This window comes from Triturus cristatus, chromosome 10, assembly GCF_964204655.1.
Source record: "Triturus cristatus chromosome 10, aTriCri1.1, whole genome shotgun sequence".
In the NCBI taxonomy this organism is placed as follows: domain Eukaryota; kingdom Metazoa; phylum Chordata; class Amphibia; order Caudata; family Salamandridae; genus Triturus; species Triturus cristatus.
Genome location: NC_140593.1, coordinates 1,189,373,480 through 1,189,398,644, shown reverse-complemented (window position 1 = coordinate 1,189,398,644; position 25,165 = coordinate 1,189,373,480). Strand labels below are relative to the sequence as shown.

The 25,165-nt window shown below is 48.0% G+C and overlaps 1 protein-coding gene across 8 annotated transcripts in view; it reads left to right on the top strand.

Moving 5' to 3' along the window:
- Nucleotides 1–25,165, top strand: part of LOC146797000 (uncharacterized) — a 1,179,218-nt gene that overhangs the window by 224,384 nt on the left and 929,669 nt on the right. For all 8 annotated transcript variants that reach the window (XM_085629591.1, XM_085629587.1, XM_085629592.1 and 5 more), the window contains exon 4: nt 680–795. In XM_085629591.1, the coding sequence (XP_085485717.1) occupies nt 680–795 (116 nt within the window). The remainder of the gene's footprint in view (nt 1–679; nt 796–25,165) is intronic.

Here is a 25,165-nt window from a genome sequence, read left to right as displayed (position 1 = left end):
AACAGTCTTAAGGACTTTGTTTCAGCATTCTGGATCATCCACATACTAGCCACCGCTGTGGAGGAGTTTTGCTTTGCAATCTATGCATAGCATATGTGTCAACAGCAACAATGCTATGAACAGAAAATGTTACCATGTAAGCATCTGTTCATCGCGTATAGTGCTGCAGATTCACATGCACCACCTATCCTTCTCCACTGAAGTGTGGCTCTTCTTGCAGATATCTTTCTTATTAATTAACTTCCTTCCTTACCATACATGTGCACAGTACTGTGTTTTCTTACCACTCCATATTTACTCACACCCGCTGTGCGGAAAACAATCTAACATGGAGTCTGCCCATGCGCATTGCCTACTTTGGGTGGAGTGACAGTGCATCCCATGACTTGCAAGACTTTCTGTTCAAACAGAAACAACTTGAAAAGATTGTAGCACAACACTAGATGGCAAAAGTAGGCCGAGCATGTGAATGTGTACAGCACTACATTCTCAGAACAGATGCTTATAAAGTAACATTTTCCTTGTATGCATGGTCCAATTACCCTTGATCCTGAAATTGTGCCATTTTAAAGCTCAGAATTTATCAGTTACAGAGTTTGCCATCTAAAATTATAGCCGCAACATTTGGAACAGAGACTGTGCTGCACCTCTTTGATTCATGTAATTTTTCTTACTGTAGACTAGGAAGAGAAAGCGGAGTGAGGGGAATAATCAGGAACCGAAAATTAAGATGCTAAAGGTGTCCGCTCCTCCCGATGGTGTGCCAGTTGTAGTTGAAGATGGGACGATGATTTTGTGAGTATGCCAGCTTATTAGACAATAAATATGGAATTATGGGTCAATGGTAGGGAACCACTTAAAACGTCTACTTCAAACACCTATTTTTCGCCAGTATTGTATCTTTTATAGATTCACATGCTTGAATCTTCCCCGTTGTCATGGTGGGAGTCCCACGGTAACAGTAAAATAGCAGTATTAAAGTTTAATCTCCCTTGAAACTCCAGTCAACTTTATTAAAGAACATTCAAACTTCAGCCAATCACATCACATCCCCAGAGTATCCGTCTCCTGCAGGTCCACCATACCTCAGATTTCTTACTGCACGTCGTGTTAGGGAATCTTCCTGAGCTCTGCTTAGTCAGTGTTTCTCCAGTATTTGGGGTGTCTTTCATAGATTCACATGCTTGAATATTCCCCGTCGTCGAAGTGGGAGTCCCACGGTATATATAAAAAGCAATAAGTATCATGTATATATACATATACACATACATAACCACATAAGAGTATATACATACCCAAATAAACTTATATATATATAGTTCAAATAACATATCAAGTTAAAATACCATAGGATAGCATTGAGACATAGGAAAGCATTGAGAAAAAATTCACTTTGCTAACATATCACTGTCATTTTATAGTCCAAACTCCAGCCAATCAGGCGCTAGCACCCTCTAGAACCTTCTCCTCAGAGGCTCAGGCCCTCAGATTTTCTACCGCACGTCGTGTGAAGGGAGTCTCCCTGAGCTCTGCTCAGTTTCTTCATCTGGTTTGAGGTTTTTATCTCTCATCATGTCAGCAAGTAAGAAATCTCTTTTCCGTCCTTGTTCATCTTGCGGAAAGTCAAGACTTTTCTCTGAGGATCCTCATGAGAAATGTATTTATTGTCTGTATCCTGATCATAAGGTGGCCAACTGTAAGATCTGCAGAACTTTCTCTCAAAAAACTTTGAAAGATAGAGAAGGTCGCCTTTTGATATGGCTTCAAAAACTAAAGGACACAGACAACCCCCTTTCTGAGGTGGAAAGTGTAGCCTCTGTCAAAACAGGAGTCTCCTCAAAGCGTGGAAGTGTCCAGGACTTGCCATCTCCTTTTCTGAAAAAGAAGAGACTTCACCTTGAGGAAGTGTCTACAGGCAAAGTCTCTGTCACCACGTCTGCGCCCCCGAGACGTAGCTCTCAGGCGTCTGTGACTCCGTCAACACATGTTTCCAGTCAGAAACTTTCAAAACCGTCGACGGGCCCGTCGACGGCCCCTCCGTCGACGAGATCAGCAACTTCATCAGCCTCGTCGACGACGGTGACGACGGTATCGAGCAGATGTCCTTCGTCGACGACAATGACTTCGTCGACGTCTTCTCCGTCGACGGTGGTATGTGTGTCTCTGAGAACCGTCTCGTCGACGATACCACTCACTTCTTCGTCGACGACTGGGAAGCTGGCGCTTCCGTCGACGTCTACAACTCCGTCGACGACGGATAAGAAGAAGAAAAGGAAATCTTCCTCGTCGACGACAGCCCCGTCGACGACAGCCCCGTCGACGACAGCCCCGTCGACGTCAGCCCCGTCGACGACAGCCCCGTCGACGACAGCCTCGTCGACGACAGCCTCGTCGACGACGAAAGTCACCCCGTCGACGGCAGTCCCGTCGACGGTAGTTCCGTCGACGATTGCTTCGTCGACGGACGCCTCGACGACGGTAGAGTCAAATTTTGTGACGATGCCATTGGTGCCAATGTCAACCCCAGCAACGGGGTCTGTGGACAGCTCCTTGATGGTACGTCGTAAGGCCATGATAGACCCAGTTATGTTACCACCTGGACCACGGCCACCTCGTCAACTATTTCCCTCAGGGGATGAGGAAGATTCGGATGAGGGCGATCAGTCTCTTTTTCGGGATGCTCATAGTCCTTCGGAGCTCCATATAAAGTGCCAAGAGTCTGAGGAGGATGAATATTATGAACAGGAAGAAGAACAAAATCCCTCTGCTCCGGTTCCTATGATGCAGCTTCCTGTGCAGCTTGTTTCCAACCTTCAATATATGTTGGAGGACTATAATCGTCGTTTTCCAGCGTCCCCTCAAAATATTCCACGTGAAGCGCCATCCGAGGTTCCACCTCATCCTATCATGCCAACAATACCCATGCCCACAACACCTGCACTGCCATCCAATGCGGAAGATGATAATATGGACAATCCGGATACGGAAGAGGGCGAACTCCCAGAGGACGAATCTATGGCGGACTGGGATGATTACCAAATCAATTCGCCCGCATCACCGCCAAGGTCACCAGTCAACTCGCCACCTGTCGACATAACAGGGTTCCATCAGCTGATGGAGAGAGCAGCACAACGCTTTCACCTTCCCATGGTGGTTAGGGAAGAGGACTGTTTCTTATATGACTTCAAGTCCCAGCCTCAGAAGCAAGTACGAGCGGTGCCAATCATAGACTTCATATGGAATGAAGGCTTAAAATTAATGAAGACACCTAATTCTATCCCGGCGGTGCTCCCACGCCTGGAGAAAAAATATAAAGCTCCGGATTCTTCCCCAGCCTGCTTGGTGTCTCAACCTAAGCCGGACTCAGTGATCACACAAGCGGCACAGCGCCGCTCCAAGAATCCATCATCTCCAATGTCGGCGCCTCCGGACCGCGACGGCCGCCGCCTGGATGCCATAGGCAAGAAGTTTTCAACCATGGCGTCAACAACGGTACGAGCTGCAAATTCCTTGGCTATCCTCGGCCGTTATGATAGACAGATGTGGTCGGACATGGCTGCATTGGTCAAGCTTATACCGGAGGATTCAAGAGCGGAAGCTCAGAAGATCCTGCAAGAGGGAGAGAGGGCGTCATCCGAGATCATTGACTGCTCTGTTGACATCGCATCCACCGGTTTTCGCCAATTGGCGGGAGCAGCCGTCCTAAGAAGACAGGGCTGGCTTCGATCAACCTCTTTTCGGCAAGAGGTCCAGGCAAAGATTTTGGACATGCCATATGACGGGGAGTCATTATTCGGCCAGCATGTAGAAGATGCCTTGCAGACCATTAAAAAGGATACGGATACGGCTCGTTCCCTCGGCACTCTACAGTTTAAGAAGCAGCCCTTTCGAGGTGCGCGCGGCCGCGGCACCTCCTCATCATCATCCTTTCGTGGCTCCTCGTCCCAATACCGCTCGTACAATCAAGGGCAACAGCGGTACTATTCACAACCGCAGCAGTCCTACAGACAGCAAACTAACAAGACATACAGAGGAAAGTCGAATTATAGAGGAAATTCAACCAAGAAGCAGTGACTCTGTACGGAAAGAACTTCCTTTTCCCAGTTGTCCTCAAGTTCTTGTTGGAGGAAAAATCTCCCAGTTCTTTTCAACCTGGTCATTAATCACTTCGGACCGCTGGGTCCTGGATATTATTTCAAGGGGCCACGCCCTAGAGTTTGTGAAGGTTCCTCCACGCACACCTCCATCCGGGCCACCACCCGCCCATCTCAAGGAACTTTTCAAACAAATCCAAATAATGTTGAACAAGGGTGCCATCGAAGTGGTTCCGAAATATCAGAGAGGGTTGGGATTCTATTCCCGTTTTTTCCTCATACTAAAGAAATCAGGGGAATGGCGTCCCATCCTCGATCTCAGATTGCTCAACAAATTTCTCAAGACTCAGTCCTTTCGGATGCTCACATTGAAGGACATCCTCCAATTCTTTGCTCAACAGGACTACATGACAACGATCGATCTGCAGGACGCATATTTCCATGTGCCCATTCTGCCACGTCACAGGAAATACCTGCGGTTTCGAGTGGGCCACAGGGACTACCAATTCAAAGTCCTACCCTTCGGACTCTGCTCAGCCCCGCGGGTCTTTACAAAATTCCTGGCCCCGGTGGTGGCTCACTTACGACAAGAGGGTATTCAGATATACCCCTACCTGGACGATTGCCTCATCAAAGCTCAATCCTCCCACCAGGCAGCCCTCGATACCCAGCGCTGTCTCGATCTGTTCCAGTCCCTGGGGTTGTCGGTCAATGTACAGAAATCTCAACTCGCACCGACTACGTGCAAGATTTTTCTCGGCGCTTGTATCAATACGAGCACAGCCATGGCCTTCGCTTCAACAGAGCGTCAAGAACGGATTCTACAGCTTGCGAGCTCCATCGCAGCAAAGCAGTCAGTTTCAGTCCGCATATTAAAATCCTTTCTGGGAATGGCGTCCTCATGCATCGCTTTGATCCCTCTCTGCAGACTAAAGAGTCGCATCATCCAAGAGGAGTTAGACAACCAGTGGCGCCAGGTTTCAGGCTCCTTCAACGATCAGGTCGTGGTGTCGCCCCGCATGGCTCAAGCGCTGCATTGGTGGACTCGTCCTGCCAACATCGCAGCAGGAACATCCTTTCTGTCGTCAACTCCAGATCTCGTCCTTACCACGGACGCATCCATGGAGGGTTGGGGCGCACATTTTCAAGATCTATCCGTCAAGGGCCTATGGACAGCGGCTCAACGTGGCTGGCACATCAACAGACTGGAACTGATGGCCATTTTCTTGGCGTTGAAATCCTTCCGCCTACAATTCCAAGGGAGGTCAGTCCTCATTCAGACGGACAACACCACGTGCATGCACTACCTGAACAAACAGGGCGGGACAAGATCTCCCCTGCTCTCCCGTCTGGCGCAGAGGATTTGGAGTTGGGCCATACTCCATCAGATGACGTTACAAGCAATTCATCTGCCCGGCATTTCCAATACTCTGGCGGATGCACTCAGTCGGTCAGCATCATCAACCCACGAGTGGGAGTTACATCAACCGACGCTGGAATTTGTCTTCAACCTTTGGGGTCACCCGACAATCGACCTCTTCGCAACCCCGCAGAATGCAAAATGCCAGTCCTACGCAAGCTGGTTACCCCACCAAGGGTCGTGCGGAAATGCCCTTTCGATCAATTGGTACGGGATATTTGCGTACGCTTTTCCGCCGATTCCGTTGATCCCGCGAGTACTGCGGAAGATGAGACAACAACCGTGCCATGTTCTTCTAATAGCTCCACGCTGGCCTCGGCAAGCATGGTTTTCGGAGTTGCTTCTCCTATCCCAACGCGAGCCCATCCTTCTCCACCTGAAGCCGGATCTCTTGACAATGAACGATGGTCGGATATGCCATCCGAATCCCAGATCTCTCAGCTTGTCGGCTTGGAACCTGAGCACCTTGAATTTGCTCATTTGAACATTCCTCCAGCCTGCAGGGAGGTGTTAGCTAAAGCAAGGGCTCCATCCACAGTGAAAACGTATAAGCTCAAATGGAAGCGATTTTGTCATTGGTGTGCTTCCGCCCACATTCATCCTGTGCACGCTCCCCCAGAACACATTCTGCCGTTCTTCCTACAACTAGCGCAGTCTGGATTATCGCACTCTACCTTAAAGGTTTTTCTAGCGGCAATATCTCGCTTCCGACAAGACGGATCATCTTCTCTCTATTCATCCAGAGTCATACAACAGTTTTTCAAGGGTCTCTTCCGCATGTTCCCGCCCATTCGGCGTCCTCCACCCACGTGGCGCCTGAACATCGTGCTGGCTCAACTCATGAAGGCGCCCTTCGAACCCATTCACTCTGCGGATGTCAAATTTCTAACTTGGAAAGTGGCCCTCCTCCTTGCTCTGACCTCTTCCCGCAGAGTCAGTGACATTCACGCCTTTACTATAAAGCCACCGTTCCTTCAATTCAGATCGGACTGTGTCATCCTCCGCACTAATCCGGTTTTTATACCTAAAGTGCCATCCGATTTCCATCTTAATGAACCGGTGCTCTTAAAGACTTTTTTCCCGCATCCACAAACCCCAGCGGAGCAAAGCTTACACTCTCTGGACTTGAAGAGATGTCTAAAATTCTACATTAGCAGAATTCAATCCTTCCGCAAATCTGACCAGTTGTTTGTGGCCTACGGGCGTGCGTGCAAAGGACAATCTGTCACCAAACCTACGATTGCCCGTTGGGTTTCATCAGCAATCTCTTTTTGTCATCAAAAGGCTGGTAAGCCACTGTCTTCGGGAGTGAGAGCCCACTCAACGAGGGCTATGTCATCTTCCACTGCCCTGTTCGCTGGTGTGCCCATCCATCAAATATGCCGGGCAGCTACGTGGTCCAGCAGGCACACGTTTACGAAGCACTACTGTCTGGAATCCATTAACGAAGCAGACACGGCTGTGGGACAGGCAGTTCTACGAAATCTGTTTAAATAAGGTGAGCCTCTGCTACTTCCCTCCTCCTGGGGTATTATTGATTGCGTTTTATATACATTGTCATTGTATTACATGCAAAATCAATACGGCTTGGTCAGCCGAATACTGTTTACTGCTTACTATTCTATTCAAGCATGTGAATCTATGAAAGACACCCCAAATACTGGAGAAGAACAAATGTTACTTACCTGTAAACTGTGGTTCTCCAGTATTGGTGTCTTTCATAGATTCACATGCGACCCACCCTCCTCCCCTCAGAGGCTCTCTTCTCTTCTTTCGGCTCTATGGTCACTCTCGTGCTCGAAAATCTGAGGGCCTGAGCCTCTGAGGAGAAGGTTCTAGAGGGTGCTAGCGCCTGATTGGCTGGAGTTTGGACTATAAAATGACAGTGATATGTTAGCAAAGTGAATTTTTTCTCAATGCTTTCCTATGTCTCAATGCTATCCTATGGTATTTTAACTTGATATGTTATTTGAACTATATATATATAAGTTTATTTGGGTATGTATATACTCTTATGTGGTTATGTATGTGTATATGTATATATACATGATACTTATTGCTTTTTATATATACCGTGGGACTCCCACTTCGACGACGGGGAATATTCAAGCATGTGAATCTATGAAAGACACCAATACTGGAGAACCACAGTTTACAGGTAAGTAACATTTGTTCTTCTACCTTGAACTTTTCAACTTTCAGCTAGCAGTTCCTTTTCCTCAACCACCTCTTCAACTGAGGTGCTGCTCGAAAGTGAGTGTACCTTCTCTTTCTGGATTTGCTGCAGAATGTATGAGTCTAAAAAAGGGCTGTTTAGGCCCTGCAAGACTTGTGGAAAGTCAAGGCTCTTCTCTGAAGACCCTCATAAAGAGTGCTTATACTGCCTTTATCCGGATCATAAGCCTAGAGACTGTAAACACTGCCTGACTTTTTCTTCAAAAGCCCTCGATGACCGGGAGGGAAGACTACTCCTCTGGCTTCAGAAGAGAACAATCATTAAGGATTCTGACTCTGAGTGAGGAGAGGCCTCATACATCCTCTAAGAAAAGGAAGGAAGGAAGAAGATCCTCCTTCTGTCTAGAAAGATCTCAGAGCAAGGAGTCTTCTGTGGAGAAAAAGGTGAAAAAGGAGCAGCCTGGCTCTTCTCATGCCCAAAAAAGATTTAGATCTGACTCGTCAACAAGGCATTCTCAGCCTACGACCGCTGAATTCAAGGGCTCCGTCGACTGTTTATTCAGCGACATCTACGACGTCGATGGTCAGGATGACGACGGCTGTGGCGTCGACGAAAACTAAGGCAGTGATGGCGGCTTCTGTGAGGTGCTCTACGTTGATGAGCGCTTCACCGTGGACGGTTCAGTTGGGTTCTGTGCCGTCGACGCTCGTTTCCACACCGTCTGCACAGCCACTAACGCCATCGACGTTACTGCCTACGATCCAGTTTCAAAAACAATTCCATCCTTGTTGAAGAGCTTCTCCAAAATATCTCCACTGCCTCTGGCTCGCTTTCTGGATTTCCAGGAATCTGAGGGTGAAGGTCCTTATGGTCCCGCATACAGCCCTTCGCAGCTTAGTCAAGTGCCACGAATGAGAGGAAGAGCAACTAGACGACCCTTCTGCGTATTTGGAAAGTGTATATACCTTCACAGACAGAGGACGCACAGGCAAGTAATGCTTGGGCACTTTTCAGCAGCATTACCCCTATCATGAGCAGGAAGAGGAGGAATGTCAGCAGGAACCCTCCATCAATGTGCCGATGTATCTGGTCACAGACTTGCGTCTGATGCTCAGTTACTACTACACACGTTTCCCTGATGCTAATGTTGCTCAAAAGCCACGTCCTGTACAGAAGTATTGTGTCGTTATCCCAGATCAGGAAGCTCCACCTGCACCACCGAAACGCTTACCTCCCATGCAGATTCCTGCTCAAACATCACAGTGGTGACCAACAATTGGAAGAAGGAGAGCTGCAATTGGATTCCGATGTCCATGATGAATGGATGGATTATGTTGCACACACACTGCCTTCTCCCACTCTGCCAGTGGCTGATTCTCCTCCAGCAGATATCGGCGGCATCCATGACCATTTAGAGAGGGTGTCAGAATGTTTTGATCTCCCCATGCCTTTCAAGCAAACAGAGTGCTTCTAATATAATTTCAAGGCTGCCACACAGCGTTCTATTAGGGCAATTTCTATTGTTGACTTCCTATGGCAGGAAGTCATTAAGCTGATGAAGACTCCAAGTTCTGTGCTGGCAGTTATTCCAAAATTAGACAAGTACCGGGTGCCGGAGGACTCTCCTGCGTGCCTCATTGGCCATCCAAAGCCTGATTCCGTTATAATGCAAGCTGCCCAAAGGCGATCTAAGAGTACTGCTTCGCCATGTAATACTCCGCCAGACAAAGAGTGGCGCAGGTTAGACAATATAGGAAAAATATTTTTTGCGCTGGCGGCAACGGCCATCAGGGGGGGGCCTCCAATGCCTTGGCCATCCTTGGGAGGTATGATAGGCAGATGTGGTCTGACATTGCTCCTTTACTAGAATTTTTGCCTGAAGATAAGAAAAAGGAGGCGAAAGAAATACTCTGAGGCTGAGAGCTTCATCAGAAATCATTGATGTGGCCCTGTACATCTCTTCTACCGCCTGTAGGCAGATAGCAGGTGCTGCCTTGTTGCGCAGATGGATGGCTGAAGGCAACGACATTTCACCCAGAAGCCAAGCTAAGGTGTTTGACATGCCGTTCGGGGCATACCTTTTTGGTAAACATGTGGATGAGGCACTTCAAGCTATTAAATCAGACACAGATATGTCAAAATCCTTAGCCAATCTGCAGCAGAAGAAGTTCAATTCTTTTCGAGAAAGAGGAAGGAGTCAATTTGCTTCTCAGTCCCAGATCCAGCAGCGCTCTCAACCCTACTATCAACAGGGTTTCCGGCCTCAATATTCTGCTAAATCCTTTCGTCAGATGCCGGCAGCAGCTTACACTGGGGCTCCGGCACGAAGGCGTCCCGCATCTGGAGGAAAATCTCATGATACAGGCAGAATGCAATGAGAATTTTCATGCACTGGCACCCCCAGTCCCACTCCAACTGTCTCACATCTGCTCCAAATTCTTCATTCAATGGAACACCATTTAGTCCGACAGATGGGTGTTAGACGTTTTCAACCATGGTCACACCCTGGAATTTCTTCAACAACCTCCGAATTTCCCGCGAAGGAAGACTGCTCACCATCATCTGGCGCTTCTCAAAAGGGAGATAAAGCTCCTTCTTGACAAACAGGCAATCCAAGTAGTGCCACGCAGTCAGCGCCACCTAGACTTCTATTATCACTTTTTTCTGAAGACTGGAAAATGGAGGCAGGGTATGGACCTCAGGTTGTTGAACAAGTTCATCAAAATTCAGCCTTTCAGGATGTTGTTGCTCCAGGAGATTCTTCTTCTCTTAGATACAGGAAATAACATGACCTCCCTGGATCTTCTGGATGCGTACTTCCATATTCCCATTCATCCAAAGCATTGTCGTTTCCTTAGGTTCCAAGTGGCAGGGTTCCACTACCAATTCAAAGTGCTGACTTTTGGGCCAAAATCAGCACCCAGGGTTTTCATCAAGTGTCTGGCGCCAGTGGTGGCCGATCTCAGGCGTTCCGGATAGCAGGTTTTTGCCTACCTGGACGACTGGTTGGTCAAGGCCCCATCCTTTCAGGGCGCCAAGGAGTCCATGAGTGCCTGTCTTTGCCTTTTTCACTTTCTGGGTCTCCATCTCAATAGAGAAAAGTCTTCTCTCCCCCCGTCCAGGTCGCTGGTGATTCTGGCTGCGATGTTTGATACTAGCCGCTCAATGGCCTTTCCCACAGTGCAAAAAATCTCTCTGCTTCAAAGGATGGTTCAGCCCCTTTCCTCAAGAAGGTGCGTTTCTGTGAAGACTTACAAGTCGATGTTCTGGATGATGTATAATTGCAGCCCGTTGATTCCTCACTGTCTATTGCGGATGAGACCTTTTCAGGAGCAACTCGACTCCCAATAGATTCAAGCCCGAGGCTCCTTCGACAACGTGTCAATCACGCCAGAGTAGATCACGGTGATGCCCTGGTGGACATTAACAAGCAATCTCTCACAGACCTATCCTTCCTCCCGGTGAAACCATTGATGAGGATAACAACGGATGCGTCCATGAAAGGATGGGGGAGCGCACCTCCAGGAACTTCAGGTCCAAGGGAGGTGGTCGGACCCGGAGTCTTTGTCACATAAACCTGCTGGAGCTAAAAGCAGTCCTCCTAGGGTTCTGATCCTTTCTACCAAGGATAAAGGGATCATTGATTCTCATGCCCACAGACAACACAACCACCATGTTATATCTGCAGAAACAAAGAGGCACTAGATCTCCGTCTCTCTCAGGCCTAGTGAAACACATTTGCTGATTAACCACAACATATCAATGCATGTCCAGCACGTTTCAGGGGTGCTAAATGAATTGTCCGATTCACTCAGTAGAGACACCGAGCAGTGTCACAAATGGGAGTTGGATGCTGTTCAGCTGGGAAAGGTATTTCTATGTTTGAGATGACCAACCCTGGATCTAATCGCTACATCACTCAAGAAAAAATGCAAATTCTACTCCAGCAGATTCCCTCAGCCAGATTCTCTGGGGAAAGCCTTCCATTTTTCCTAGGAAGTAATGTTTGCTTACGCGTGTTCCCCATTCCCACTAATTCCAAAAGTTCTTCAGAAGATGAAACGGGAGCCTTGCCGCACTTTCTCATTGCTCCAGCTTGGGCAAGACAATACTGGTACACAGAGCTGTTTCGCCTGTTAGAGGCTTCTCCAATCCGTCTTCACCCCACGGAACATCTGTTTTCCATGGATCAAACCAAGTGGTTCAGCCACAGATTCAATCACTTCACTTGTCGGTCTGGCTCCTCACCACACAGAGTTTGGTGACTTAACTATCTCTGAGGGGTGCCATTCGATACTTAGCAAGGCCCGAGCACCCTCCACAGTCAAGTGTTACTCGACTAAATGGAAAAGATTCTGTTCCTGGTGTGCAAAACATTCTGGTCATCCACTCTCTTCTCCGGAGGAAGTTTTGCCGTATCTCTTATCTCTGGCCAAGGCTGGTCTTTCCCACTCTTCGATTAAAGTTCATTTGGCAGCAATTTCGAGGTATAGGAGACGTTCAAATCTGTTGTCTCTATGGTCCAACAGACTAGTGAGAATTTATGAAAGGTCTTTTTAGAGCCTACCCACCGGTTCAACCTCCTCCGGTACTCTGGCAACTGAACATTGTTTTGTCTCATCTGATGAGATATTCGAGCCGATTCACAAGTGTGATTTGAAATACCTCTCTTGGAAAGTGGCTTTTCTCTTAGCCATCACGTCTGCTAGACGTATTAGTGAAATTCAGGCCTTCACAGCAACAGAGCCTTACTTTCAGTTTCAGCAGGACAGGGTAGTGCTCCGCACTCATCCTTCGTTCATCCCTTAAGTATCTACCACGTTCCATCTAAATGAACCAGTGGCCTTGCCTTCTTTCTTTCCTGCTCTGTCTACACCGGCGGAGAGAGCTCCCCATTCTTTGGACATCAAACAGTGCTTGAAGTTTTACTTACCAAGAACAAGACCTTTCCGTAAATCTACCCAACTCCTCATAGCCTTCTCTGCCCTTAGGAAGGGTCAGGCTTTGACTAGAGCATCTATTGCACGTTGGGTGTCTTCTGCCATAGTTTTCTGTCATGAAAGAGGGGGTTGCCCGCTAACGTCTACAGTTACTGCCCATTCCACCAGGAAGGTGGCGACGTCTTTGTACCTGTTTGCTGGAGTATCTTTACCAGACATTTGCAGGGCTGCCATGTGGATGAACGTCCATATCATCACAAGGCAGTACTGCCTGGATGCTTGGTGGAAGACTGATATTGCTGTTGGCCAAGCGGCCCTACATCTGTTCACTTAAGGTAGGCCTCATCTTTTTGAGGTTTATTATTATTATTATTATTAATATTATTATTTTTTCTTATAGCTCTATTTTGAGTTTTTCTTCGCCTGATTTAAAAAAAATAATCCATTATAGTGACCTGTAGTTTCTACGTTACTTGTTTGCAATTCTGATATTAGTTTTAGGGTTGCATGGTGGGATGGTCACCTGTTGTTCCCGCCTCCTTTATCTGTTATGTTCTGCTTACTAATCTGATTCAAGCATGTGAATCTATACAAGATACAATACTGGAGAAAAAACAGGATACTTACCTGTACACTGTGGTTCTCCAGTATTGATATCTTTTATAGATTCACATGCAGACCTCTGTCCTCCCCTTCCAGATTCACCTTCCATACCTCCTATTTTTTTACTAACTGCAATAGTGCTCGTAATCTGAGGTATGGTGGCCCTGCAGGGGATGGATACTCTGGGTCTGTGATGTAATTGGATGGAGTTTGGGTGTTCTTTAATGAAGTTGACTGGTTTCTAAATGCTATTGAGTTTCAAGGAAGATTAAGCTTTGATACTGCTATTTTACTGTTACCCAGGGACTCCCACCCTGACAACCGGAAAGATTCAAGCATGTGAATCTATAAAAGATATCAGTATTGGGAGAACCACAGTGTACAGGTAAGTAACCTGTTTTTTCTGCCTTACGTCCCTCAGTACGCTACTTTTTGTTTTTGTTGGTTGCAAATTCTTGATAATATACCATAAGATTTCCAGTTCCATAAATTACAGTAATGTTGTAGTGATAGGGTTCATGGCCTTCATTTTGATTTATGTAGTAAAATCTTCAAAATTAATTGCATTTCCAAAATTTAGTGATGCCCATGAAGGTTTCTGGTCATTAACGATGCAGGTTTCAAACTTATTTCAGTCCATTCCCAACGCATTTCGACCAAGAAGCTCTTCAAGGGCGTTTCATTTGTTCCATTTAATCGATAAGCATCCATGCTGAGATTTTTGAAATCCTGTGGTACACTGAGACTCTTCCGTGCTTGGCAGAGCCTTGTTTGAGATATGTTTTAGATGCTAGGCAGCTAAGCATACTAAACGACCAGAAAGTGGGCTCATTGTTTGAACTTTGGCATCTCTAAAATCTGTACAAATAATTTAAAAGCTAGAGAATTGCATCTTCTGTTAGTGCTAAAGATTGACTCGTCAATTGAGGATTCTCTCAACAGTGTTACCCCGTCTTCTTCAAACTTAAATAGAAACCTGGAGACTATTTTCTTGAGCATTCTGCCAGAGAATCTTCTTCTAAAATGCTTGTGCCTTTGGTTTCCTAACATTCTGTATTGATGCTGCAGAGTTTTGTTTTAAAGGCATAGCATCCAAAGGATAAAAGGTCTCAGCTGCTGTCCTCATTATTGACTGAGTGCCACTGCCTCCAACCAAAGAGACAACCAAATCATCGTTGTATGCCACCGGTGTGAGAAAGTGGCTCTGTATATACTGTTCCCAAATAGGTACAGTGTGTACAGAGTCCACAGTCCCCAGAGGTTTGGCAGAGGTTAAAGTTAGATATAACCTTACTGTCCAAAGTGGTAGCTTGGTCGAGCAGTAAGGCAGTATCAGAGGACAGTGTAAAGCATTTAGTTGTACACACTCAGTCAGCAAATGGTTTCACACACTCAATAACTGAACTCTAGGCCAATGGTTTATTTTAGAACCAACAATAGGTATTAAAATATACTTTCTCAGAATGAGATGCTTTAGGTAAATACTTTTGCAATATGCAATTGGCTTTTGTAGACAGTTACAAGTTGTTGCAGTAGGCAACACAATTTCAAACACAGTTATGCATTGAGTTCAATGGAAGTTTTAAGTTATTTGCAATAGATTACTTTCAGGATTACTTTTGTGATTCCAGGACTGGATCCTAGATTCAGTCCTGGGACAGTTCTTAGAAACAAGTGATAAAAGTCGACTTAGTTACTGTGGTAATTTTTAGGCAATATTTTGCTATTTTAAAAGTTGACACTTAGAAGAAATTTCATAAAAAACAGTCAATGATTCCCTATGGAAGAAAATTCAAGTTGCAGGTATAGTATGTTCTCGTTACTTTTGTAATCCAGTACTGGGTACCTAGACTCAGTACTGGGTCCTCTATCTAAAACAGGTAAGTGATTACGTTTTCACAGTTTGTACGATTTTTAAAGAATATTTGAAGTTTGGAAAAATCGACAGTAGAAATTCCACAGAAAACCAGTCAATGATTTCCTATGGTAGAAAATTGGGTTACTGGTAAGTACGGTTGTGAATATTTTTCAGGGTCAGTGCTGGGCACCAAGATCCAGCACTGGGATCTCTCCTAATAGCAGGTGAGTATTTTCGTTTTCGTTACTCTGCTGATTTTTGGTAACTATTTTAAGTTTTAGAAACTCCACACTTAGAAGAAATTTCAGAAGAAACCAGTCAATGTTACCCTATGGAGAAAATTGAGTTATCGGCTTTTGGGTAAGTACTTGACTGTAAGTAAGTAAATAAATATGTTTATTGTGCAGTTAATTAAAACCATTACAAAAATTGACCATCTCTTATTAGCAATAAAAACTCAATTTAAATAATAAAAAAAAAAACTGATAGCCATAGTTAAAAGCACACGTTTAAGATTGCGGAGAATATCCAATCCCCCGGCCTTGGTGACCCATAATCTTGTTTCTTCATTTCTGTTGGCAAATATTAGCGGCAGTTCGTGAGGTAGAATTACCCCCTGAGCAGAGTCTTGACTGCAGAGTGATATCAGGCCGAGGGGTGCAGATTTAAAGTGCATAGTGCCACCTCAAAAAAACAAAGATGGCCATATAGTTAGCCTAGTAATGATTTCCTTGGGGCATTTACATGTGCAAAAAACGCTTGAAGTTATGTGCTTAAAACACTGTTGCAGTTATGTGTACTTATTTTTAAAACGAAGGTCAGCTGCAGATAAAAACTTTACTAGACAACAGCTTAGTTGAGTGTCTTCGCCAGAGAAGCTTGCAAGCACCGTTTGTCTGCACGACCGTATTTGGCTTTTGTTAAAAGTAGGTCTAAGTAGTAACCGGCGCTCTCGCGTCAGCTCGCGGCAAGTAGTTATGATGTGGACTATGTCCTTCTCTCCTTCCCCGCAAAGACGGCACATTGCTGGCTTTGGAGGGCGCAGCCAAGGGGGCAGATGATATACCGTCGGTAATAGACCTAATCGAAATTTCAAGAACTTTTCTTTAATGGTCCTGGAGAAGTTAGAAAGGAGGTAAGCTTGAGGAGTCGCTTTTCTGTAGGTTTGTATCGAGAGCCAGCCATGTGAACGTTTTATCAAGGCCGCTTTGTCTTGTAAAATAGACTCTTTTTTTGACAATGTTGTTTACGATTTTCTTGAAGCTTGCCATGGTCCCCGACATTGCCCAGAGTTGCCGTAACCCAACTGGTCCAGTGCAGTGTCCAAGAAATATCTGGCTGGGCAAGTTTCTATTGTTTCTACTTCTCTCCACAAGTAGAAGTTCAAAGTTTCTGGCTGCCCTTTTTTTTATCTTGAACCAGGTTTTAACAAAGGCTCCTTTTCTGGCTAGCTCCTGTCCTTGTATCCCGAATTCCAGCCTCATTTGCGCCGGAGATGTATATCCAGGCAACCCATAAATTATTCTCCGCGCTCTTGCGATGGTGCCATTTAATATTTCCGCATCCCTCCCTCTCATGGCTTCACTTCCATAGGTGATTGATGGTATCAGTTTGGCCTGAATCACCTTGGTCAGAGGGAGATAGCTTGGGCCAGCGGTTATATTCTTCAGGTTTCTTAAAGCTACTGCTGTTGTTAACCCCCTATTTTTTATTGCCTCAAACTGTGCTTTGTAATTGCCGATCATAAACCCCAGATATTTTTAGTCTTGTACAACTTCAAGCTTGTATTTTGCCAGGTGCCAGTTGTATTTTGTTTTTATTTTCCGGTAATTTACACACATGACTTTTGTTTTGTCTTGGTTGATACTTAGTTTGTTGTTTTCTGAGTATTGAGATGTGATGTCCAGCAGGCGTTGTAATCCTATGGATGTCCGACTGATCGACTGATGAGTACTAAATCGTCTGCGTATAGGAGGTTAGATAGCTGGCGACCTCCCAGCTTCGGGGCATGCGCATTGCTTCCATTAAGTTGGACTGAGAGCTCGGCCATAAATAAATTGAATAGTGTCGGAGCTAATACACACCCTTGTTTTAATCCTGAGGTTGTATTCATCTTTTTCGATAGATGGTCTCCTGCCGCCAACTTTACTTGTACCCAGGTGATACTGTGCAGAAGGATTAGCTGTCTTAAGAGCACCACTTCGAGAGGTAAGTTGGGTTTTTGGAGGATAGGCAGGTACCCAGGAGTTGGGCACAGGGGGCCGCAGGGCGCCGGGTTCAGGAAATCTTACCCTCTGTTGATCGCGGTTGGGGGGGGGGCGGGGGGGGGGGGGGGGGGTTACCTGGTTCTGACGCTGCAGGCGTCTTCAGGAGCGTCGAGGGAAGTCCTTGGGTGCCGGACTTGGGGTCACAGTCGCCGGTGGTTCGTCCTCGTGGTCTTTGTTCACTCCGGCACAGGCCAGGCTTGGTGGGTGCAGAGTGTGCATGGATCGCGGTTCCGGGCTGATGCCAGGGATTAGATGCTGAGATTGAGCAGAGCCTCTGCTCATGGGAGTCCCAGGTGCTTAGAGCCAAAAGGTAGCCAGGTCCTCCGGGGTTTGTGAGGTTGCTAGCCACAAGAGGTGCCGGGTTGTAGCAGGAGCAGGTTTGAGGGTCGACAGGCCGGTAGGGCTGGGGCCAAAGCAGTTGGGGTCTTCCTCTTCTTAGCAGCTGTACGGCAGGTCTTCTTTCTTCTTGCTCTTCTTTGTATTTTGGAATCTGGGGAAGGAAGGTTCAGGTTGCCCCTAAATACTAGATTTAGGGGCATTACAGGTAGGTAAAGGGCAGGGACCAATGGGTCCCTTTCCTGGGGTGGGTTCACCCCCTATTCTGCCACTCTCCTGTGGGAGGGGGGCAGTAGCCTAGTCCTGATTGGGTAGGGCCTCCCATCTTCAAGATAGCGAGCGCCCGGAGATGTGCTTCACCTCGCCTCCCCCCACCTGAGGGGTGGGGTTGGCAGGCTGGCACATCCCCTGTCCTTATTTGGGGTTTCCGGCCAAGCTTCCCGCCAGAGTGGGGGTTGCAAGTGGCCTGGGGAAGCTCACAGAGGCAGCATGCCTTTGAAGCTTCCCCCTGTCCATCCTGGGGGAGGAGACCTAGCACCTCGCCCAGGATGTGCATTGTTGCAGGCCCAGGAGAGCAGGGGCTCTCCTACCCAGGGGTCCAGCAACATGTCTGCTGTGTGGCAGCCTAGGCAGCCTCTCAGACCAGACGTGGATTGTAGGTTATGTTTCACGGGGCATCTCTAAGATGCCGTCTGGGGTGCTTGGTACATTAAATCCCACACTGGCATCAGTGTGGGTTTAATGTGCTGAGAAGTTTGATACCAAACTTCTCGGTTTTCAGTGTTGCCATTACGGTGCTGTGGAGTTCGTGTTTGACGAGCTCTCAGCACCATGTATTCTTAAATGGCAGCACTGCACTTACAGTGCCCAGGAATGAACCTGAGTACTGTAGGGGCACAGGGCTCATGCTCCTGTGCCCACACCACTGGCATAGGGCACCCAGCTAGAGGGGTGGCTGTTGTATGCCAGGGCAGTGTAGGTGGTGGGCATGGCACACTGGGATGTGTGCCATGTCGACTCTTTGTTTTGTCTTGTACCCAGACACTCAGCCTGCAAGGGCAGTGTGTGTGTGTTAGGGTACAGGGCCTCTAAGGGTGGCACAATGAGTGCTGCAGCCCTTAGAGGCCTTCCCTGGTCACAAGGCCCTGGGTACCTAGGGTACCATTTACCAGGGGCTGACATGTGGCCAGGGTTTGCCAATTTGGGTTTGAGGTTTTTGTTTAGGGAAGGAACATCGGCCCTGGGCACCTGATTGGCAGGAGTCCAGGGCACACTCAGTCAAAGTACATTCCGCAATTCAGCAAAAAATGGGGGCATACCATGCAAGAAAGAGGTCACTTTCTCACAACTGTCGATAACCTCCAAGTTTGCATTCTCATCCATGTAATCAGTTCACGCATCAAAATTCACTGTCCTGTTGAAGGCTAAGTTCACTTCTAAAATCTTTTCCACCAAAATGCTATGTGTCAGTGGCTTTTACTTCGTAGGCAGCAATGGCTTCCTCATTGCTGAAATTTCCAATTTACAGATGAAAAACATAGTTAGCCTGCAGGCTGCATTGTAATACAATACCATAGAGACTGAAAAGCCTTGTACAGATAAAAACTGGCACCGTGCCTTTAAGGCAGCTCTGATCCCAAGATCACATCATTCCTCAGGGGTGACAGTTGGGTCAGTTGTTCTTTCCGGCTCCTTCAGTCAGGACCCTGGAATTCAGCTCTTCTTTTTTGACTTTCTAGTCAAGAACTTACCAATTTTTGGTGATTTTTTTTTTTTTTACTTCATTCAAATTATTCTCCTGTTTGGTGAAGCATTTACTGACTTTCCTGACAGATTTTTAACTTTTTTCTGTCAAAAACGCGTTCCTTGTTCGTGGCCTGTCCATCTTGTGGTAAGAAGAAGGCTACTTCGGATACACATGTGTGTATCATTTGTCTACCTGACACACATTCTCCTGCTTCCTGTCGTCATTGTAAAAACCTTTCAAAGAGGACTTTGAAAGAAAGGGAGAGGATTAGGCTTTATGGCCTTTCTGAGATGCGGTCGGCGTCGAAGCAGTTGATCCCTGTTTGTTCTCCATCGGCGTCGGGCTCGGCGTCGAAGACTCCACCGGCGGGATCGTCGTTGAGAGGTGAGGAGACAAGGGAGAGTCACGCTTCCAATCAATCAATCAATCAATCAGTGACACTTGTAAAGCGCGCTACATACCCGTAGGGTCTCAAGGCGCTGGGGGGGGGAGGGGGGGGGTGCCGCTACTGCTCGAACAGCCAGGTCTTCAGCTTCTTCCTGAAGGAGCGGTGGTCTTGGGTCAGGCGCAGGTCGGTCGGGAGGGAGTACCAGGTCTTGGCGGCCAGGTAGGAGAAGGACCTTCCTCCTGTAGTCGCTCTTCGGATGCGGGGGACGGCGGCGAGGGCGTGGTTGGCTGATCGGAGGTGGCGTTTGGGAGCGTAGAAGTTGACTCGGCTGTTGAGGTAGCTCGGGCCTTGGTCGTGTAGGGCTTTGTGTGCGTGGGTGAGGAGGCGGAAGGTGATTCTTTTGTTGACGGGGAGCCAGTGAAGGTCTCTCAGATGTCCGGAGATGTGGCTGGTTCGTGGGATGTCGAGGATGAGTCTGGCTGAGGCGTTCTGGATCCGCTGGAGTCTCTTCTGGAGCTTGGCGGTGGTACCGGCGTAGAGGGCGTTGCCGTAGTCCAGTCGGCTGGTGACGAGGGCCTGGGTGACGGTCTTCCTGGTCTCGGTGGGGATCCACCAGAAGATCTTCCGTAGGATGTTGAAGCACGCCGAGGAGACGTTGTTGACTTGCCTGGTCATGGAGAGGGAGGAGTCCAGGAGGAAGCCCAGGTTGCGTGCATGGTCTGTCGGTTTGGGTGCGGTGCCCAGGGCGGGAGGCCACCAGGAGTCGTCCCAGGCGGAGGGTGAGGAGCCCAGGATGAGGACCTCCGTCTTGTCCGTCTTCCAAAAGAAAGTCAGCGTCGAAGCAAGACCCGGCGGCGAAACGCAGACGTTCGTCGTCGAAAGCATCGCTGTCGAGAAAGCATCGATCGGCATCAAAGGAGAAGCATCACCGTTCGGCGTTGAAGTCGACATCTAGGCGGAAGTCGACGTCGAGAGAAAGGCGCAGGCGATCGCCGTCGAAGACATTATCGACGTCGAGGCGAAGATAGTCGTCGAAGCAAGGATCGACGTCGAGGCAGACGCCTCCGTTGGGATCGACGTCGAGGCAGGCTCCTCTCTCGACTAAAGTATCCATGACGCCAAAACAGCCATCCACGGCGAGGATACAGACGTTGAGGCGAAGTTCCCCGACGGGTTCTAGGCCTCCGTCCAGGATAAGCAATCCGTCAACGACAAGGCTCTCGACGTCGAGGCACGACTCATCGCCGTTTATCCAGTCGGCATTGAAGTCCAGATTTCTGGCGAAAGGCTTATCGCCGTCGAGACAGTCCTCCGCTGTGGGGCTTCAGGAGACGTCAGGACTTAGATCGACGTCCAGGTCAGCGTCGAGACGGAGGTCTCCGCATAGAGAGACGTCAAGACAACGATCTCCACCTGATGTGGCATCGGAGCATGGTTAAGCGTCTAGGTCTCCACCTATTTCCATTTCTCCATCGGCTTCCACAGGATCAGGATCTCCTCTGTCTCCTTCAAGATCCAGATCCCCAGAAGTGTTGAATTCTTCTTCAGGTCCTCTTTCCCCAGTGGAGCATCCTCGACCAGCAGACACTCAATTGGGAGCGTCACCGCCAATCCAAAGGCAGGAAGAGGGACGTCTTCCGGGACAAAGTCCCCCCGGATTTCTACCTGAGTCCATACCACCACGGATACCTTCTATGGCACATGCAGTGAGCATTTCCTTGGCTAGATTGAGGAACCTTGCCCAAGCAAGGAGACCAGCAAGTTCTCATTCTCGGGAAAGAGATTATGGACGGCGCTCTCGTTCACGTTCGTCCAGGAGAAGATCGAGATCCACTTCTCGCAGAAGAGCGGCGGTGCAAGCTGAGAAACGAAGGCGTAGGTCTCCTACATCATCTTCATCCAGTCGTTCCTCCAAGAGAAGTTACTCCCCCACACTGTCAGATACGCCACCATCTCGAGTTTCTCCAGTTGACGACATCAGCACATTTCAAGAGGTTTTGTGCAGGGGAGCGGCCAAGTGAACATTCCTATGCCTGTTAAGGAAACCACTTCCTCAGTCATCTTTGAGACCCTTCATGAAAGGACGGCGGCTCGTCCACTGTTGCCTCTGGTTCCTGGGTTGCTAAAACCAGTGATGGACGTTTTCCTAACGCCGGGTACCATCAAGTCGGCTCCAGCAAGAATCCTTAAAAACATATCGTCCCGCTCCAGAGGATCCTCTGTTTCTCAAGGCTGATCCTCGTCCTGATTCTGTAATCACGGCGGCCGCTAGAAAAACACACTCAGTGGCGTTGTCGTCTACAGTCCCTCCGGACAAGGAGAGAAAGACACAAGATTCTTGGGGTAGAAGAGTATGCGGATCGGCCGCTTCCAACTTAAAGGTTGCTAGTGCCTCAGCGCTCTTAGGGCGCTATGACAGAGCACTTTGGGATTCTCTCCAAAGATTCGCAGGCAGACTTCCTCAGGAGGATAGGAAGGATTTTAAGGAGATCCTGCAGGAGGGCAGCTTGGTTTCCAATCAAGTTATAAGTGCGGCAGCAGACGGAGCTACTCTGGCAGCTCACTCCTACGCCCATGGCATTTCGGCCAGAAGATCCTCTTGACTGAGGTTGATGGCTCTTAAACCTGAGGCTCAAGCTAGGATTCTCAACCTACCTTTTTCTGGAACTTCTCTTTTTGGCTCACACACCGACGACGAGATGGCTCGAATGAAGTCAGAGCTTGAAACCATGAAAGCTGTGGGTCTGGAGAAGAGGAAGGGGTTCCGCCGTCGTGAGGGATCTGACAGGCGTACCTTCCAGCAGAGGGTTCAAACCCCTCACTGGCAAAACAACCAAGACCAGCAAGGGCAGAAAAAGCAGCAATTCCAGTCTCGTCGATCATCAAGAGGACGAGGGAATAACCGCCAATCCAACAGCGGTAACAAAGCTCAAGGCAAACCATGAGCGATCGCTTCCTCCAACGCCGTCTACAGCTCCAGTGGGAGGAAGTATTTCACAACATCTTCAAGAGTGGCAAAACATCACCAGAGACAAGTGGGTTCTAACTACACTGCGACATGGATACTCTCTTCGTTTCCGGAGTCTTCCTCCCTCAATCCACCCAGTGCATTCAAATCATCAGCTCAAGATGCTACGGGAGAAGGTGGCTACCCTTCTTCTCAAATCGGCCATAGAAAGGGTTCTGAGAGCACAGAGAGGGAGAGGAGTCTACTCCAGGTATTTTCTAATACAGAAAAGAGGTCCAAAAACAGAGTTCAGACCCATCTTGGATTTACGAACACTCAACAAACATATAAAAAAAGAGAAGGTTCGCATGTTAACACTCCACCAAATATATCCACATCTCCGTCGAAGCGATTGGATGTGTTCGCTGGACCTACAAGATGCGTACTTTCATATACCCATCTGCCAACGTCATTGGAGATACCTGAGATTTGTGGTTGGGACCTCCCACTACCAGTTGAAGGTTCTACCATTTGGCCTGAAATCAGCACCTCGAGTGTTCACAAAGTGCATGGCGGTGGTAGCTGCTGCCCTGAGGCGCGCAGGAGTCTTCGTCTACCCCTATCTAGACGATTGGTTACTAAAAGGTCCATCACCCCAGAGTGTAAGCTCACAGCTGACACGCTGCCTAAATCTGTGTTACCGATTGGGGCTCCGGGTGAATTGCAAAAAATCTACCCTCAAACCAACGCAAAGGATACACTACCTAGGAGCACTTATAGATTCCGAAGTAGGAAAAGTGTTTCCTTCGGAGGAGAGACAGTTATCCGTCGCTCAAAAAGGCAAACGTATCATGGTCAACAATTGGTCTACAGCGCAACAGATATCATCCTTGCTAGGGGCCATGGCATCTTGCATATTCCTAGTGCCCAACGCCAGGTTAAGAATGCGTCCTCCAACAGGATCTAGAGGACAAATGGGACCAAAAGACTTCTCTTTGGGAGGACAAGGTGTGTCTTTTAACAACAGCCAGGCAGTCGATCAGGTGGTGGATGAGTCCGATCAATCTACGGGTTGGAATTCCTTTTCATCAAGAACCCCCATCGCAAACCTTGATCACCGACGCTTCGGTCCAAGGGTGGGGCGCGCATCTGGTGACTCTGCAGACCCAAGGGCTTTGGTCCAGCAGCGAGCAGCTATATCATATCAACATGCTAGAGCTCAGGGCAGTCCATCTCGCCCTCAAAGCTTTTCTGCTCTCAATCAGAACGAGTTCCATTTTAGTACAAACGGACAACACCACCACGATATACTACCTAAACAAGCAGGGAGGTACTCGTTCCAGGACTCTCTCGCTGGAGGCTCAATCCCTATGGCACTGGATCCTGGCAAGGAACATTTCCATAACGGCATTACACCTGTCAGGTGAGCGCCACGTTCAAGCGGACTCGCTCAGTCTGCATTTTCAAGATCCAGAGGACTGGGTCCTAAACGACGAGGTGCTAGAGGACATTTTCGAGGAGTGGGGCTGTCCGCAAATAGATCTTTTCGCGGACGAAAGCAACACAAAATGCCGAGGCTTCGCCTCAAGGTACTATCGACCAGGGTCAATGGGGAATGCCCTTTTGATCGACTGGTCAATGACATTTGTGTACGCCTTGCCTCCTCTTCCGCTAATCCCGAAAGTGGTGACCAAGCTGCAACACTCAGCCACAAAGATGATCTTGATAGCACCGGACTGGCCGAGGCAGTGGTGGTACCCAGATCTCCTTCATCTATCGATCCGCCCGCACAGGCGTCTGCCGTGCAGGCCGGTCTTGCTAACCCAGATGCAGGGGAGGATTTACCATCCCAACCTTCCCTCACTGAGCTTAACAGCATGGCTCCTGAAGTCCTCCAGTATGGCCATTTAGACCTTCCTCAGGAATGTATGACCATATTGAAGGAAGCTAGGAGACCTTCTACAAGGCACTCATACATCTGTAAGTGGAAGAGATTTTACATATGGTGTATTCAAAATCAATATAACCCTACAAAAGGTCAAGAGGAAGTGATTCTACCTTATCTACTTTACTTAGCCAAGGCGGGATTGAAATTTTCCTCCATCAAAGTGCACCTGGCGGCCATTACGGCCTATAGGCGCTCTCCCTCTCAGCTTTCATTCTTTAAACTACAAGTGGTGAAGGACTTTTTGCAGGGCCTCAAAAAGGTTTACCCCCCAATAAAGCCTCCCTCGCCTCCTTGGGAGCTGAACCTGGTTCTTTCAAAGCTTTTGAGTCCACCTTTCGAACCCATACATAAGGCTACATTACAGCACCTTACGTGGAAAGCAGCCTTCTTGGTAGCTATTACCTCAGCATGTAGGGTGAGTGAAATTCAAGCCCTTTGCTC